This window comes from Setaria italica, chromosome IX (assembly GCF_000263155.2).
Source record: "Setaria italica strain Yugu1 chromosome IX, Setaria_italica_v2.0, whole genome shotgun sequence".
Classification (NCBI taxonomy): Eukaryota; Viridiplantae; Streptophyta; class Magnoliopsida; order Poales; family Poaceae; genus Setaria; species Setaria italica.
In genome coordinates, this window is record NC_028458.1 from 8,349,874 (window position 1) to 8,363,396 (window position 13,523).

At 51.7% G+C, this 13,523-nt stretch overlaps 2 protein-coding genes across 2 annotated transcripts in view; both read right to left on the reverse strand.

The window, feature by feature from the left end:
• The window catches only part of LOC101785119 (HIPL1 protein), a 5,581-nt gene extending 4,845 nt beyond the window's left edge, over window positions 1–736 (reverse strand). Inside the window, exons 1-2 of the mRNA XM_004986245.3 lie at window positions 541–736; window positions 263–438 (exon numbers count right to left, since the gene is read on the reverse strand). Coding sequence (XP_004986302.1) covers window positions 263–438; window positions 541–667 — 303 coding nt within the window. The 5' untranslated portion in view covers window positions 668–736. The remainder of the gene's footprint in view (window positions 1–262; window positions 439–540) is intronic.
• A 7,084-nt stretch (window positions 737–7,820) lies between these two features.
• LOC101772534 (uncharacterized protein At4g38062) lies at window positions 7,821–11,636 on the reverse strand. Its single transcript, XM_004982066.3, has 2 exons — window positions 11,312–11,636; window positions 7,821–11,220 (listed from the first exon to the last, which is right to left on the reverse strand). The coding sequence occupies exons 1-2, from the start codon at window positions 11,349–11,351 to the stop codon at window positions 8,090–8,092; spliced, it is 3,171 nt and encodes a 1,056-aa protein (XP_004982123.1). The 5' UTR covers window positions 11,352–11,636; the 3' UTR covers window positions 7,821–8,089.
• Window positions 11,637–13,523: the final 1,887 nt, after the last annotated feature.

A 13,523-nucleotide genomic window follows, 5' to 3' on the forward strand; every position in this document is an offset into this window, starting at 1 on the left:
AGAGTAACAACCACCCGTGGATACTTCTAGTGGCCCTATTATTTAAAAAGTAAAAACAACCTAGTATTCCCGAAAGAATGAAAAAAAAAGAAACAAGTGCCACTACATTAATCCCTGAGCTTTCGTTTCCCCTCGGGCAAATTATCGAGCACGCCGCATGCAACCCAGAGTCCCGGTCAACAATCAACACACAACAGATGTTCAGCCACGCTAGCGCGGAGCACAGGCAGTTCAAGCTTCAAATCATTTGGTCGGTACTTACCGCGCAGAGGACGGACTTGACGACGCCGGCGCAGGCCGCGTCGGGGACCTTCATGGCGTCGAACCGCTTCCGCAGCGCGGCGTCCGCCGCGGCGTCGCAGCAGCTGCTACTGTTGCCGCTGCCCCCGCCGTAGGCGGAGCAGAAGGCCAGCGTCCTGTTCAGCGGCAGCGGCGCCCCTGCAACCCAAAGCAAGCAGACAAGCAGACAAGGAGAATCAGAAGACGGCGCGAGAGGAGGAGCCAGGAAGCGAGAGAATAATCGGAGAAGGCGCCGCTCACTTCCGTCGGTGCATAGCGGAAGGGCGCGCGCGGCCGGCGGCGGCGACCACGCGGCGAGGCAGCAGCAGCAGAGAAGGAGGGGGAGGAGCGAGCGGCGCACGCGCGCCGCAAGTGGAGGCCTCCTCATCCCTGGCTACCGCGGGGGAGCGCGTGCGCTGGCCTCCTGCGGGCATGGCCGAGCCGCGCCGCGTCGAGGAGCAGGTGAGATTTATTGGAAGCATCGGCAGCATGGCGCATGTGAGTGTTGACCAAGTTGGTTTTAAATACCGAGGGCAAGTGGAAGGGAGACATTTGTCTACCGCTGCTCGCCTGCTCGGATGGCGACTACTCTGACTACATCACTTCAGTCAGTTCACTGCTCTGCTCAGGCTGGTTTCTATTCCCTCCGTCAAAAAAAAAAACAAATCAAACTCTCGTTTGAGAAGTCAAACAGTTCCAAATTTGATCAAATTTATATAAAAATATACTAATATTCACATCTTTAAATGAATTTAGTATGAAAATATATTACAGGATTAATCTATTGATATTTATTTTATATCATAAATGTTAATATTATTTTGTATAAATTTGATTAAATTTAAAATTGGTTAACTACTCGAGAGTTGCATTCGAGGGAGTCCTCCTGCCTCTTTAGTCTTTTCACGACAAATGGTCTAGCTGAAATTTCAGAGATTTCTATTTTTTCTACAAAGAAAATCAAAGATTTGCTTTGTTTTTGTCGCGAGTGTCTTCACCTGCGTTTGACTCAAGTGAGTCGATGCAAAGCGAACGCACCTGAAGAGGAGAGCAGCGATGAGCGGCGCACTGTTTGACCTTGGTTTCTCAGGATCCATTTTAAAATATCGCAACGAATTCATGCACGGCGCGAGTACATATTGACACTGTCAACCGTGTAGAACCATCCGTGAGGCGAACACACACAAGTCAATGGCAGAGACGTCGTCCTTCCAGCGGAAACAAGCAATCAATTAAAAGCTTTGTGCAAAGTGAGCTCAAAGTCGCTTTTCTACCTTCGATTCAAACGTCGGCACGGTTCACGCGTCACGGTCAAGGGCACAATTCAATGGCTTGGAGTCGGCAATGTTTGCTCACTACTAGTAGTGTAATAGCATAGTGTGTACACAAAATCTTTCTTCTCATGAAAAAAGATGCTGGTTCGTGGTGATATATGTTTGGAACTGTCTGATTTTGCAACGAGAGCCGAATTTATAACTGTCTTGGGCTGAGTAGATCAAAATTGAAAAGGAAGAATATGGAAGCGACTATGCGTAAGTCAAATCCTAATAGGTCAGAAATCTAAGGGGCTGCTTGGTTTCCAACTATGAGCTGTTACGTCAAGGTGAGGCGGCACCACAGCTTGTGACGGGAAATACAACACCTTATGAATCTACTGGAAACGGTGGAGCACGATGTATCGTGGCTGCCACAACTGTAGTGGTGGCGATCTGTGATGGGAACCAAGTAACCCCTAAGTCGATAAACCCCTAAGTCGATATGTTGTCCATCAGGACCTTCGGCCCACAACATACATTTGAGCTCAGCGTCGACGGACTCGCTTGTTTCCCGACATGGCCCAGAGTGGCGGTACCCGGAAAACCTATCCATCTTCCGGATGGTAGGAAGAGGTTGAATCTTCCAATCTTTAAGATTCGTGCGGTCCCTGTGGGCCACACGATCTCCTTCGTTCTCCCTTCACCTCCTCTCTCTCTCTCTCTCTCTCTCTCTCTCTCTCTCTCTCTCTCTCTCTCGTCACTACTTGCTCGTCGCGCCGCTGCCGGAGGAGGTTGGGGAAGAAGGCAACTTGCCGGAGGGGCGGGAGGTGGGCGGGGCGGCTTGGCGGCGAGGTTGCCGCTGGCCGCGGCGGTGGTCGAGGCCGGCAGTACTTAGGGTTAGGGTTAGGGGTTCGGATTTCGGGTGCTCTAATGGCCGCCTTAGAGGAGGAGGAGGAGGCCGCCGGCGGCAGCATGTCCGGCGGTGGTGGTGGTTCGACCAACGGCAGGGGTAAGGCGCGCACGGGAGCACTGCCGGCCAGCGGGCGGGGCTAGACACCTGGTGGGCGGTGGTCGGCGGCTGGGGTCATGAGCTGTGTCGGATTAGGAAGGGCGGGGACACGAGGTGGAGGGCGGTGGTGGACGGTGGGCGAGCGGAGCGGCAGCCGCTGGCCGAGGTTGGTGGAGGAGGTGGCGGGGGTGGTGAACTGGCAGGGAAGAAGAAGGGGAAAGAGATGGGTCTAATGGATTTATAGGTATCTCTCGGTTCTATCTTCCCGTAGATAGATAGGAGCCCTGCGGTACCCACCCAACACGGCCAAAAAAAAAAATTGAAGTCGCGCACTGTACCGTCTGCCGTGCCCCGTGCGTAGTTGGCGGCTTGGCGCGATTCGCAGCTGCGGTTCACGACGCGCCACGGCCTTACTACACGAGTTGAAATTCCTCGTCGGACTCGACCTGCATCGTATCCGACTCTCCGCCTCGCATCAACTCGGAGCTCGCCATGCTTAGCTTTAGTCCGTATAAGTTGAATTGCCCCCGCCATGGCTTTGTTTCTCGCCCAAACCAATCTCCTCGGTCGGCACCACCTCCCCCCTCCATCCCCGATCCCACACACTACTCTATCCGACTCGATCGATCCACCCCCGGACATGGCGCCCGAAGCACCCTCATGCCGAGACGGCGACGTCCCGCACATGAAGCTGCTCTGCAACCACGGCGGGTGCCTCCTGCCCCGCGGCCCCGACGGAGCGATCCGGTACGCCGGCGGCGAAACGCGCGTCCTCGCCGTGTCGCGCGACGTGCCCTTCCAGAGACCTTCCAGAGGCCAGAGGCTAGAGTAGCCCCCTGCGGCCCTGCGTCACCTGAACCTAACCAGGCTGGACGCTAGGCACTGGGGTTCATGCCCCAGCCGGCCCATTCTCCACTCTAGCGAGAATGCGGCCGACGGGAATCGAACCCGGGATGGCCAGCTCCCACTCTAACGAGCTGACCACCCGTGTCGCGCGACGTGCCCTTCCGTGAGCTGACCAGGAGGCTCGCGGAGATGGCCGGCGGCGCGGCGGTGCTAGCGGTCAGGCACCGCCTCGCCGACGAGGGCCTCGAGGACGTGCTCGTGTCGGTCACCTACGACGAGGAGCTCGCGCACATGCGCGACGAGTACGACCGCCTTCTGGCCACCCGGCCGACGGCGAGGTTCCGGGTTTTCGTCACCACCACGGCAGCGTCCGCCGGCTCCGGCGCCGGAGGCTTCGTCCACCGGGGAAGATCGGCGGCGGCAGGGCTCCCACCCCTGGCACCCAAGATACGGCGCGTGCAGAGCGAGCAGGCGCAGCTGCACCGCGCCCCGCCTACCCGGCGCCGGTTTCGCGCGTCCAGAGCGCGCAGGAGTTCGCGGGAGCCACCCACGCGCAGCAGTCCTTCCGCCACCATCGCCACCAGCAGTGCTGCTGCTCCTGCCACTGCCAGCGCCGTGAACTATGCGCACCCGCGCCGGCGACAGCGCGTCGGATGTACCCAGCGCCCTACATGTCCAAGAAAGTAGCTGCTGGTCCGTCGATGCCCGCCGCGGAGGCAACAGCGCGGGTGGTCTTCACCGATGCCGCGAGGGAGAAGGCGAGGAGCAGAGACACCTAGGTGCCCATGGAGAGAAGAAGAGCGATCTGGGAGTTCGAGAGAAGCATACGTGTTACGTGCTTACTTGCCGGTGATCTTGTTTGTGCATACGGTTGCCATGTATGAGTAAACTTGTATCTTTGGTTGGAACAGGAAAAAAATATGTACAGCCATCTGAGTTGATGACGTCCTCTCTCCTCTGTTTTATTTTGGACGAATTGTGGTTTATTTGTCAGCCACATTGTTTCTTATCCTTGACTCCTTGTCTGCAATGGGTGCAAACTTCAACTATGTAATACTCCCTCCGTTCCAAATTGTAAGTTGTTTTGACTTTTCTAATTATATGCACTTAGATATAATATAGATCTAGATACATAATAATATCTATAAATTTAGAAAAGTCAACTAACTACAATTTGGAACGGAGGGAGTACGGATCAACTTGCTATTTTGCAGTCCCAGAAGTGTCCTGTATGCTCAAACAAGTGCACAAGGTCTCTATTGCTTTCTGATGAAACGTTAGCGGAAGTTTTAAAATTCAGCAACCAGACTGAATTCTGCAGTTCCCTCATGTTCAATGAACTGAACATGGCATGGCAAAAACTACTACTCTAACGAAAACCCGGATAATCTCTCATGTCATGAACAAAGTGTTGCTTTTTGTACAGCTCAATACCAATCCAACCACGTCAGCCCTCTTGTTTGCATGGCTCCAGCATCAGAAGCTAGTTGTTGCATCTTGGTTAGAGATATATGTTCTTCTCTAAGCATACAGGAAAGAATGCTACTGTTGTCAGGTTAAGGAGATCGCCACTGTCATTATTGCATACAGCCTTGACAATGTTTCAGGATTTATAATTTGCATTTTCAGCTCACAAAGTGAAATGTCATCTAGGTTGATTATTTTCGAATCATAATACATCTTATACTTTAAAATGGAGGGAGTACTAAAGAGCATTTGATTGAACAGGAGCTAGAAACGGCAGTGCACTTGCTAGCTGCTTGCCCTTACACAAAGGAGGTTTGGCACATCATCTCGACAGTGCTGCACATACAAAACACCACCTCACTGTCTGAAACCTCCTTAACGGACTACTGGGTGCATAAGCGGCGAGCCATGAGCAGATCACTAAGAAAAAGGATGGACTCTTTGTTTATGTTGATCTCCTAGACAATTTGGAAACAGCGCAACGACAGAAACTTTGATAGAGCCCCAAAAAGAAATCCTCTGCAACTAACTGAGCTAATCCGAGAACAAGCTGTTGATTGGTGCGCGGCAGGAGCCAAACACTTAGCAATGTTCCAATAGCCGCGACAACAGCAGGACGACGCTGAAGCAACGGTACCTTAGTGGTTTCTTACCCTGACCTTTGTGTTTAAACGGATGTAAATAAGTTACCATGTAAGCTCACGTTACATTTCAAAATCGTGTGCGTGAGCCTGGTAGACCCGCGTTGTAACGTTCTTCTTAATACAAAGGTACGCAGCCCTCCTACGTATTCTCGGAAAAAAAAAAGAGTTTGGAGATGCGAAATTGTCCTAGTGGGTAAGCAGGGGTAGAAATTCGGATGGACCGAGAAAAGGAATCTATAAGAGCAACTCCAAGAGTACTCCAAAAAATTCTTCCCCAAAACTATGTATTGGGGGTTCTTTCAAAAAAAATTTCCCCCAAAAACATATCAATCCACAGCAGATCGCTAATAAATAACCCCCAATATTTTAAAACAGGCCACGTCATCGTATTGGGCCCATCGGAAGGGACACGCGAGCGTGCGGGAATCAGGATTGGGGGAGGAATGCCAACGCTAAAATATACGCGGTGGTAGGCTGTTTTTTAGCGTTGCTAAAAAATTGAGGAAGGTTTGGGTGGACTGTTGGAGTTCGTTTTTTCTCCTTTTTTCCTAAAAAAAGTATTGGGGTAAGATTAGCGACCTCTTGGAGTTGCTCTAATTCCCTAACACTTCTCCACACACGCCTCAGCTGTTACCATGCCACGTGTCGTTTTCCGAGTACATCCCATCGACCGCGGGAATTGATTCCGACGGTGAAGAGCTGCCTCAGAGCTTCCGAGCTCAATCCGACTCGTCGTCCTGCCGAAGAATCGCGTCCCACGAACGGCACCAGCAACCGCCGCCCACCTAGATCCGGAATCGATCAAGACTTCGAGTCCAATTCGATCGCACAATTCACGCTCACGCGTCAATGGCGGGGCTATAAACCCACGACCACGACCCAGCGAGCCTCCCACTCCCAAACGATCCCCTCCACTCTCCACTCGGCCTCATGGCGGTGCCGGAGGCCGCCTCGTCCTTCGGCGACGCGCTCATCAGGGTCAACTGCAGCCACGGCGGCCGTTTCCTGCCCCGCGGCCCCGACGGGGCGCTGCGGTACGTGGGCGGCGAGACGCGCGTCCTCGCCGTCCCGCGCGCGGCGACGTTCCACGACCTGGCGGCGCGGCTGTCGCGGGAGGTGGCCCGCGGCGCGGAGGTGCGCGCGATCAGGCACCGCCTCGCTGACGAGGGCCTCGAGGACGTGATCGTGTCGGTCACCTGCGACGCGGAGCTCGCGCACATGCGCGACGAGTACGACCGCCTGCGCGCCACGCGGCCGACGGCGAGGTTCCGGGTCTTCGTGATCACCAGCGCTTCCGCCGGTTCCGGCGGCGGCGGCGGCGGCTTCCAAGGGCGGAGAGCGGCGGCAGGGCTCCCGCCCCTCGCGCCGAAGATGCGGCGCGTCCAGAGCGAGCTGGCGCAACTGCACCGGCGCCCTTCCTTGCCGGCGCCGATGCGGCGCATCCAGAGCGCGCAGGAGTTCGCACGGGCCACCCACGTCCACGTGCAGCCGTCCTTCCCCCACCGTCGCCAGCAGCAGTACTGCTGCAACTGTCAGCGCCGTGACGTGTGCGCGCCTGCGCCGCCGCCGGCGCGTCCGGTGGGCGCACTGCCCTGCATGTCCAAGAAAGTAGCTGCTCCTCCGGTGCCCGTGATGAAGGCTACACGGCGGCTGGTGTTCACCGACGCCGCGAGGGAGAAGGCGAGGAGCAGAGCCGCCCAGGCGGCCATGGAGAACGGAAGGACGATCTGGGAGTCGGTTAGGGCTTAGGTTGCGTTGACGCTTATTGGCTTATTGCCATCACTGAATTGGCTAGGTGCAGAAGCTGTAAGTAGTTTGTAATTTTTGGTGATGTATATACTAGACTTTGTAAATACAGATTTTAAAATACAAGATTGCTTTGTAATTTGTAAATGGTCTCTGTTTATTCGTCCAAGATTACTTTGGACAATTTGTTCTTTATTTATCAACCACATCCAAAAGGAGCGACTGTCTTTTTTTCCCTTCAGTTGATATCTACTCAGAACTGCATAAATACAGACTGATTTGTCAAAGCTGTCATCTTATTTGTTACAAATGCATGAATTTATTTTAAAGTCAAGTTAGCATCTTCATAAGTTTCAGTTTAACAACTCATGCAGATTTAAATCAAATCATAAAAATATAGTGAAAGCAGCCAAACTTGTACAGCCTTAGTAACACTCGGATTCATATCTCTGTAAAACAGAAACTTGGCATTTCCATTAATCAGAGCTTCAGACAGGAAATAAGAAAATCAGGCAGATATCATCATGTAACCAATGAAGTTTATTTATCAGAGTATCCAACTGTGCTTAACAGTGAGCGACAGCAAATCCAGCAATAGGCTTCATTCCATTCAACAGTGGGGAAACTATGTAATTCAAATCCAATTCATAAAAATAAAAATGTTGGATAACCCACAGCCATTGCGTGTAAATAACGTAACACAGATGGCATTAGGGAAGGAAAAGAAAAGGTACAAATCTAGTAATCTATGGACTAAATGTGAAGCCTCTCGGATTCTTGGAAAACAGAGTACAGATGTTACAACAGTGTCAGTACACGATCTGATCTACCAGGTACAAAGACTAGTAGTTGTGCTCCTTCAAAGGCGATCTTCTATCTAGGACATGCCCTGATTTGTTCTTGATCAAAGGTGCAGAAGTTCTACCATTAGTTTTTTCTGAGCTAGGCGTGTCATTGTATGGCTCCTCTTCATTAACTTTCTGCGTGATCCTTCTCAAATTTGACATCAGGTTTTCACCTCCATAAATTACCTCCCCAATAGTATTGGTGAGTCCAGTCAGCTCATCAACTAACTCATTCCGCTCTTGAAGAACAACATTAGACAGATCTGTTGTTCTAGACTTTAGCACTCCCAGCTGCTCTTCTAACATTTCTTTTCTTTCCTCCAATGACTTCAGCTTATTTGCAACTTCCAGATGCTCCTTTGATTTTTCTAACATTTCTGCAGTAGCCTGGGCTTTGAGTTGCTCAGTAAGATTCTTCAAATTTCCTGACTGTTCTTTCTCTAGCACTAAAGCCACCCGCAAGGACTCGAGTTCTCTATCACATTCTGTAATCAGCATATCCTTGAAAACTCTATCATGCTCTTGTATGATATTAAGTGAATTCAGAGTTTCTGCAAATCGATAAAGTTGATTAACCTCGAGCTGAACTTCTGTGACTTTTGCTGCTGCAGTTTCAAGAAGTTTCTCGATGTCAACTTTAACAGATTCAACAGTTCGTTGAATGTCAGAAATAGCAATTTCTTTCTCTGCAATTAGTGTATACCAATCTGCTTCCTCTTGATCAAACATATCCATGATCTCCTGCTCCCTGGATGTGAATTTCTGCTCAAAGAAACTAACCCTTTCTTCAAGCTCCAAAAGTTTTATGTCATAGACCTCAACAATTTCAGAGTAATTGTTGTTCACTTCTTGAATAGATTTCTCATACTGCATCTTGATAAGACCGCCTAAGTCAAGTTTTTGGCCCAGGTTTTCTTCTTCTAGTACAGCGATGTATTGCTGAAGCTCATCAATCACCTTTCCTTTCTCGCTAATTATACCACATAACTTCTCCTTTTCTTTTGTATGACACTCTTCGTACTCCATTTTGGCAATAAGAGCAACATCCAAATCTCTCTTCAGTACACAGTTTTCATCCATATATGTTTTGAGTTCAGTTTCCATATCAACCTTCAGCTTCTCCAAATGCTCCAATGCTTGCTTTTGCTGATGAAAATTGTTCTCAATTTGGCTCAGCTCACTGCTCCTCTCTGAGAGGACATAATTTGCCTCATTGAGGGCACCTAGTAACTTCACCTTTTCTTGTATAAGCACCTCCTCAGCTTCCATCTTGGCAACAAGAGCAGCATCAAGATCTCTCTTCAGTGTATGGTTGCTATCCATATAGCCTTTGAGTTCACTCTGCATATCAACTTTCAGTTTTTCCAAATGCTCAGTTGCTTGCTTTTGCTGATGAAGGTTGATTTCTAATTGGCTCAGCTCATTGTTCCTGTCAGCAAGGGCACAGTTTGCTTCATCAAGAGCACCTAATGCCTCCCTCAATTTCTCCTGCAGGTTGTTTTCCTTCTCTGAAGCTTCATCTTTTATGCAGTGAACATCCCTCGATGTGTCTTCAAGCATCTCTTTGTATGTATCAAGCTGCCTCTGCATCTTCTCATGTTCTTGTTCTGTACGTTCTAGCTCCTCAATTCTTCCCTGCAATTTTGCTATTACCTCAGATTGCTGTTTCCGTTCAGCTTGAGATTGAACAATTGTGCAATTTCTTTCTTCCAACTGCTTTCTGACAGATGCAATTTCCTTTTCAGTTCCTTCGCAATGATGATGTATATTCAGTCTAACAGTATCAATACATGAGCAGGACTCGTGAAATTTTGACTGTACAACAATGGCAATTATCAAGGCTTCCCAATTCTCCACAGTTTGCAGCTCAAGGGACTTGTAACTGCCCAGTAACTCATTCTGCAATTCCCTGGTAAGCGTATCTTTGGATTCCAACTGTGATAAGCATCCATCCAAGTCACTCCCAAGCTTCTCCATCTGCATTCTCCATTTGTCTTCTTTATCTCTTAGCTTCTCAGTGCAGCTTCTATGTGTCTGCTCCAGAGCTCGGAACTTCTCCCGCAGATCTTTCAGTGACACAACAGCATCTGCACCACTAATCTGTGCCTCCTGATACTCCTTCAGTGTCGACCGCAAATCATCATTTTCTTGCTCAAGACGTTCCTTACTGTAGCCCATTTCCTTAAGTAACGTCACCTTCTCAGCCAGTGAGCTCCTCAAAGATGCAATTTCGCCATCCCTATTTGCGGTCAATGACTCAACCATTGATCTGGCCTCTTCATATTCCGAGACCACATTTCCATACATGTGGCGCAGCTCAGACATCTCTGCTTCCACCCGCTTCCTCCGGCCTTCCTCATGTGCCAACGCCTGGCTGCACATCTCAAGCCTGCATCGGAAATCCTCCGAAATCCTGGCCTTGGAATCCAAATCAGCCTCAAGAGCACCAATCCGATCAACCAAGGTTGACCTATCTGAGCCCCACTCCCTCTTGGCCGCCCTGAAGTCATCCTGGACCTTCTTGAGCGCCTCCTCGAGGTGCCTGAACTGCTCGGCCTTCCACTTGAGCTTGCCCTCTACGGCAGCCTTCTCCTCCTCGAGCTTCTCCAGCATGTCGTCCCTCATCACCATCTCCCTCGGCGCCACCCCCATCTTCTCAGCCTCGCCGCACCTCCTCTCCTTCTCCGACAAGAGCCCCCTGAGCCGCGCGACCTCCTCGTCGCGCGCGCGCAGGGCGGCTTCCTGCTCCGCCTGCCTCGCCTCGGCGTCCTCGAGCGCCGCGAGGAGGCCCATCTTGTCGGCCTCGAGCCCCTCGGTCTTCTCCCGGAGGGTGCCCTTGAGCGCCTCGTGCACCCCGCAGAGGTGCCTCAGCGCCTGCTCCTTCTCGGCCAGCCTGGCCTCCAGCTGCCCGCACCGCTCCCCGGCGGCGGCGGCCTCCTCGCCCCTGGCCGCGGCCTCCGCCGCGTGCCGCTCGGCGTCCTCCCGGGCGTCACGCAGCCGCGCGGCCTGGTCGGCGCTCGCGCGCTTGAGGCCGTCGGCGAGGTCGGACTTGGCGCGGAGCTGCGCGGCGAGCGACTCCACCTCGACCCGCAGGTCGTCGAGCTCCTTGCTCATCTCCTCCATTTCCGCTGCGCAAAAAAAAATCAAAGCAAAACGTCAACCTCGAAATCCCAAGCAACTGAAGAAATAAATCTCTCCGCAGCGGAGGGCGGCGGGCACCTTTCTGGGAGGAGCAGGTCGGGAAGAAGGAACGGGACATGGAGCGGCGCCAGGAGGCTAGTGGCTCGGCATGGACGGGGCGAGCAAGCGGCGGCGCAGGTCCAGCGACCGGGCTCTGGGCTGGCGCGGTGGGGAATGGGGATGGCGGCGGAACCCTAGCGGAGTGGGAGGATTTGAAATTTCGGGGGATTTACCTGGGATCGGGAGTGAGGAGGTGGCCGCAGCGGGAGGCGGATCGGATCTGGGCGCGGGCGGCGGGCGGCTCTGTTCCGTTTTCTCCAGGATTTGAAATTGGCTGCGCGGCGGCGAGGCCGGTGCGAGTGCGAGGAAGAAGAGAAGTGTGCTCGGCTTGAATGAAACAGGAACAGTTTAGCGGCGCCCACACAGATTGGGCCCGTATCTGCATATTGCTACGCTGAAACTGGCCCAGGAAGACTGTGCCACATCCAGCTTGGCCCAACGTGCGTGATTCTGAAGGAGTCCACGGGTCCTTGCACCCAGTTGATGTCGCGCTCCTGACCAAGCTCAAACCGTGTTCACCATTGGGCTAGCGCTAGCGGGCACCTGTTCGTGCACGACGACGCGAGTGAGACTGAGCACCAACCGGACGGAGCTTAGGTTTGGCGACGCGGAGACCTAGGTTTCTCCTACGGTCTGGCGACTTCGGCGGCGATCGTCGCCGATGAAGGTTGGTCCCTATCCTGCATCACGTCTCCTGCTTGTCTTCCTACTCTGGCTGAACAAGGGGTTGATCGGCTCAGCTATCTAGCCTTAGCAGGACAGCAGTGCTCAGAGCTCGTGGGTGTGTGCAGATTGATTTTCTTCCCCATACTCAAACTGTTTGCGATGACGACAGCAACAAGGGCCAAGCAGGGTGCTTTTGTTGTGAATGAACTCCTCCAGTGAGGAGCGCCGCCAGTCCCAATGAGTTGCCTCAATTGGAATTATCGCGGACTCGGCAACTCCGCGACAATTAAGGAACTTCGCGAGCTGGCAAAGGATGTTGCCCCATCGATGATCTGTGTTCTTGAGACTTAGGTGCACAATACACGGGTGGAAGGACTAAAGCATACTCTTGATTTTGATGATTCCTTTGCTGTCAGTAGTTCGGGACTCGGCAACTCCGTGACAATTAAGGAACTTCGCGAACTGGCAAAGGATGTTGCCCCATCGATGATCTGTCTTCTTGAGACTCAGGTGCACAATACACGGGAGGAAGGACTGAAGTATACTCTTGATTTTGATAATTCCTTTATTGTCAGTAGTTCGGGCTGCAGTGGCAGATTAGAAATTTTTTGAAATAATAATATAAGTGTAACTTTGCTGCCTTACTCTCAGTACCGCATTGATGCATTAGCCCAGGAAAGGGATGGTGACCCGTGACGCTTGACTTGTGTTTACGGGGAGGCACAAACGAGAGGCACAAGATGTGGGATATGTTGAAACATATCAAGTCATCATCGCACCTTCCATGGTTGTGTATTGGTGATTTCAATGAAGTGCTACATCGAATAGAACACGTGGACGTATAGGAGAGAAGCCATGCTCAAATTACCGGATTCCGTAAGATGGTGGATGTATGTGGCATAAATGACTTAGTTTATGAAGGTCATAGTTGGATGTATGAAAAGAAGGTAGCTGGGGGCTCCTATTGTCGGGAGTGCCCGGATCGCACTCTGGCAACCCTGGACTGGAGCGTGCGTTTTCCTTTGGTGAAGTGCAAGCATCTGTCGGTGGCTGCCTCGGATCATGTACTGATCTTGCTGAGCTGGAGGTTGGAGGAGCTACGGGCCTCGAGGAAAGAAACGATTCAGGTATGAAGTTACGTAGGAATCCCATTCTGAGTTCTCTAATTCTTTTCTTGAGTCATGGTAGAAGGAGAACGAGGCAACGACCTGCAGGAATTACAGAGAAACTGAAAAAAGTTTCTAGCCACCTTGTGAGGTGGGACATGAACACATTTGAGCATGTACGCGAGGAGTTGTGCAGGCTGAAACAAGAGCTAGAGTGGCTACAATCTGACCCGTAGAGGACGGATCCAACTCATGTGGAGCTTAAAATCAAGGAGAAAATTTTGGAACTGAACCATAGAGAAGAAATAATGTGGAGGCAACATTTCAGAATTATGTGGCTTTCTGTAGGGGATAGAAATCCTAGGTTTCTTCATATCTGAGCTAGCAAAAGGAGGAAGAGAAACAGGATCACAAGGTTG

Excerpts from the sequence above, each read along its gene's own strand:
- LOC101772534 (XM_004982066.3), bottom strand. The coding sequence starts at position 11,351 with ATGTCCCGTTCCTTCTTCCCGACCTGCTCCTCCCAGAAAG. Across the intron at positions 11,221-11,311 it reads GACCTGCTCCTCCCAGAAAG|CGGAAATGGAGGAGATGAGC; the intron begins GTGCCCGCCGCC and ends TTTTTTGCGCAG.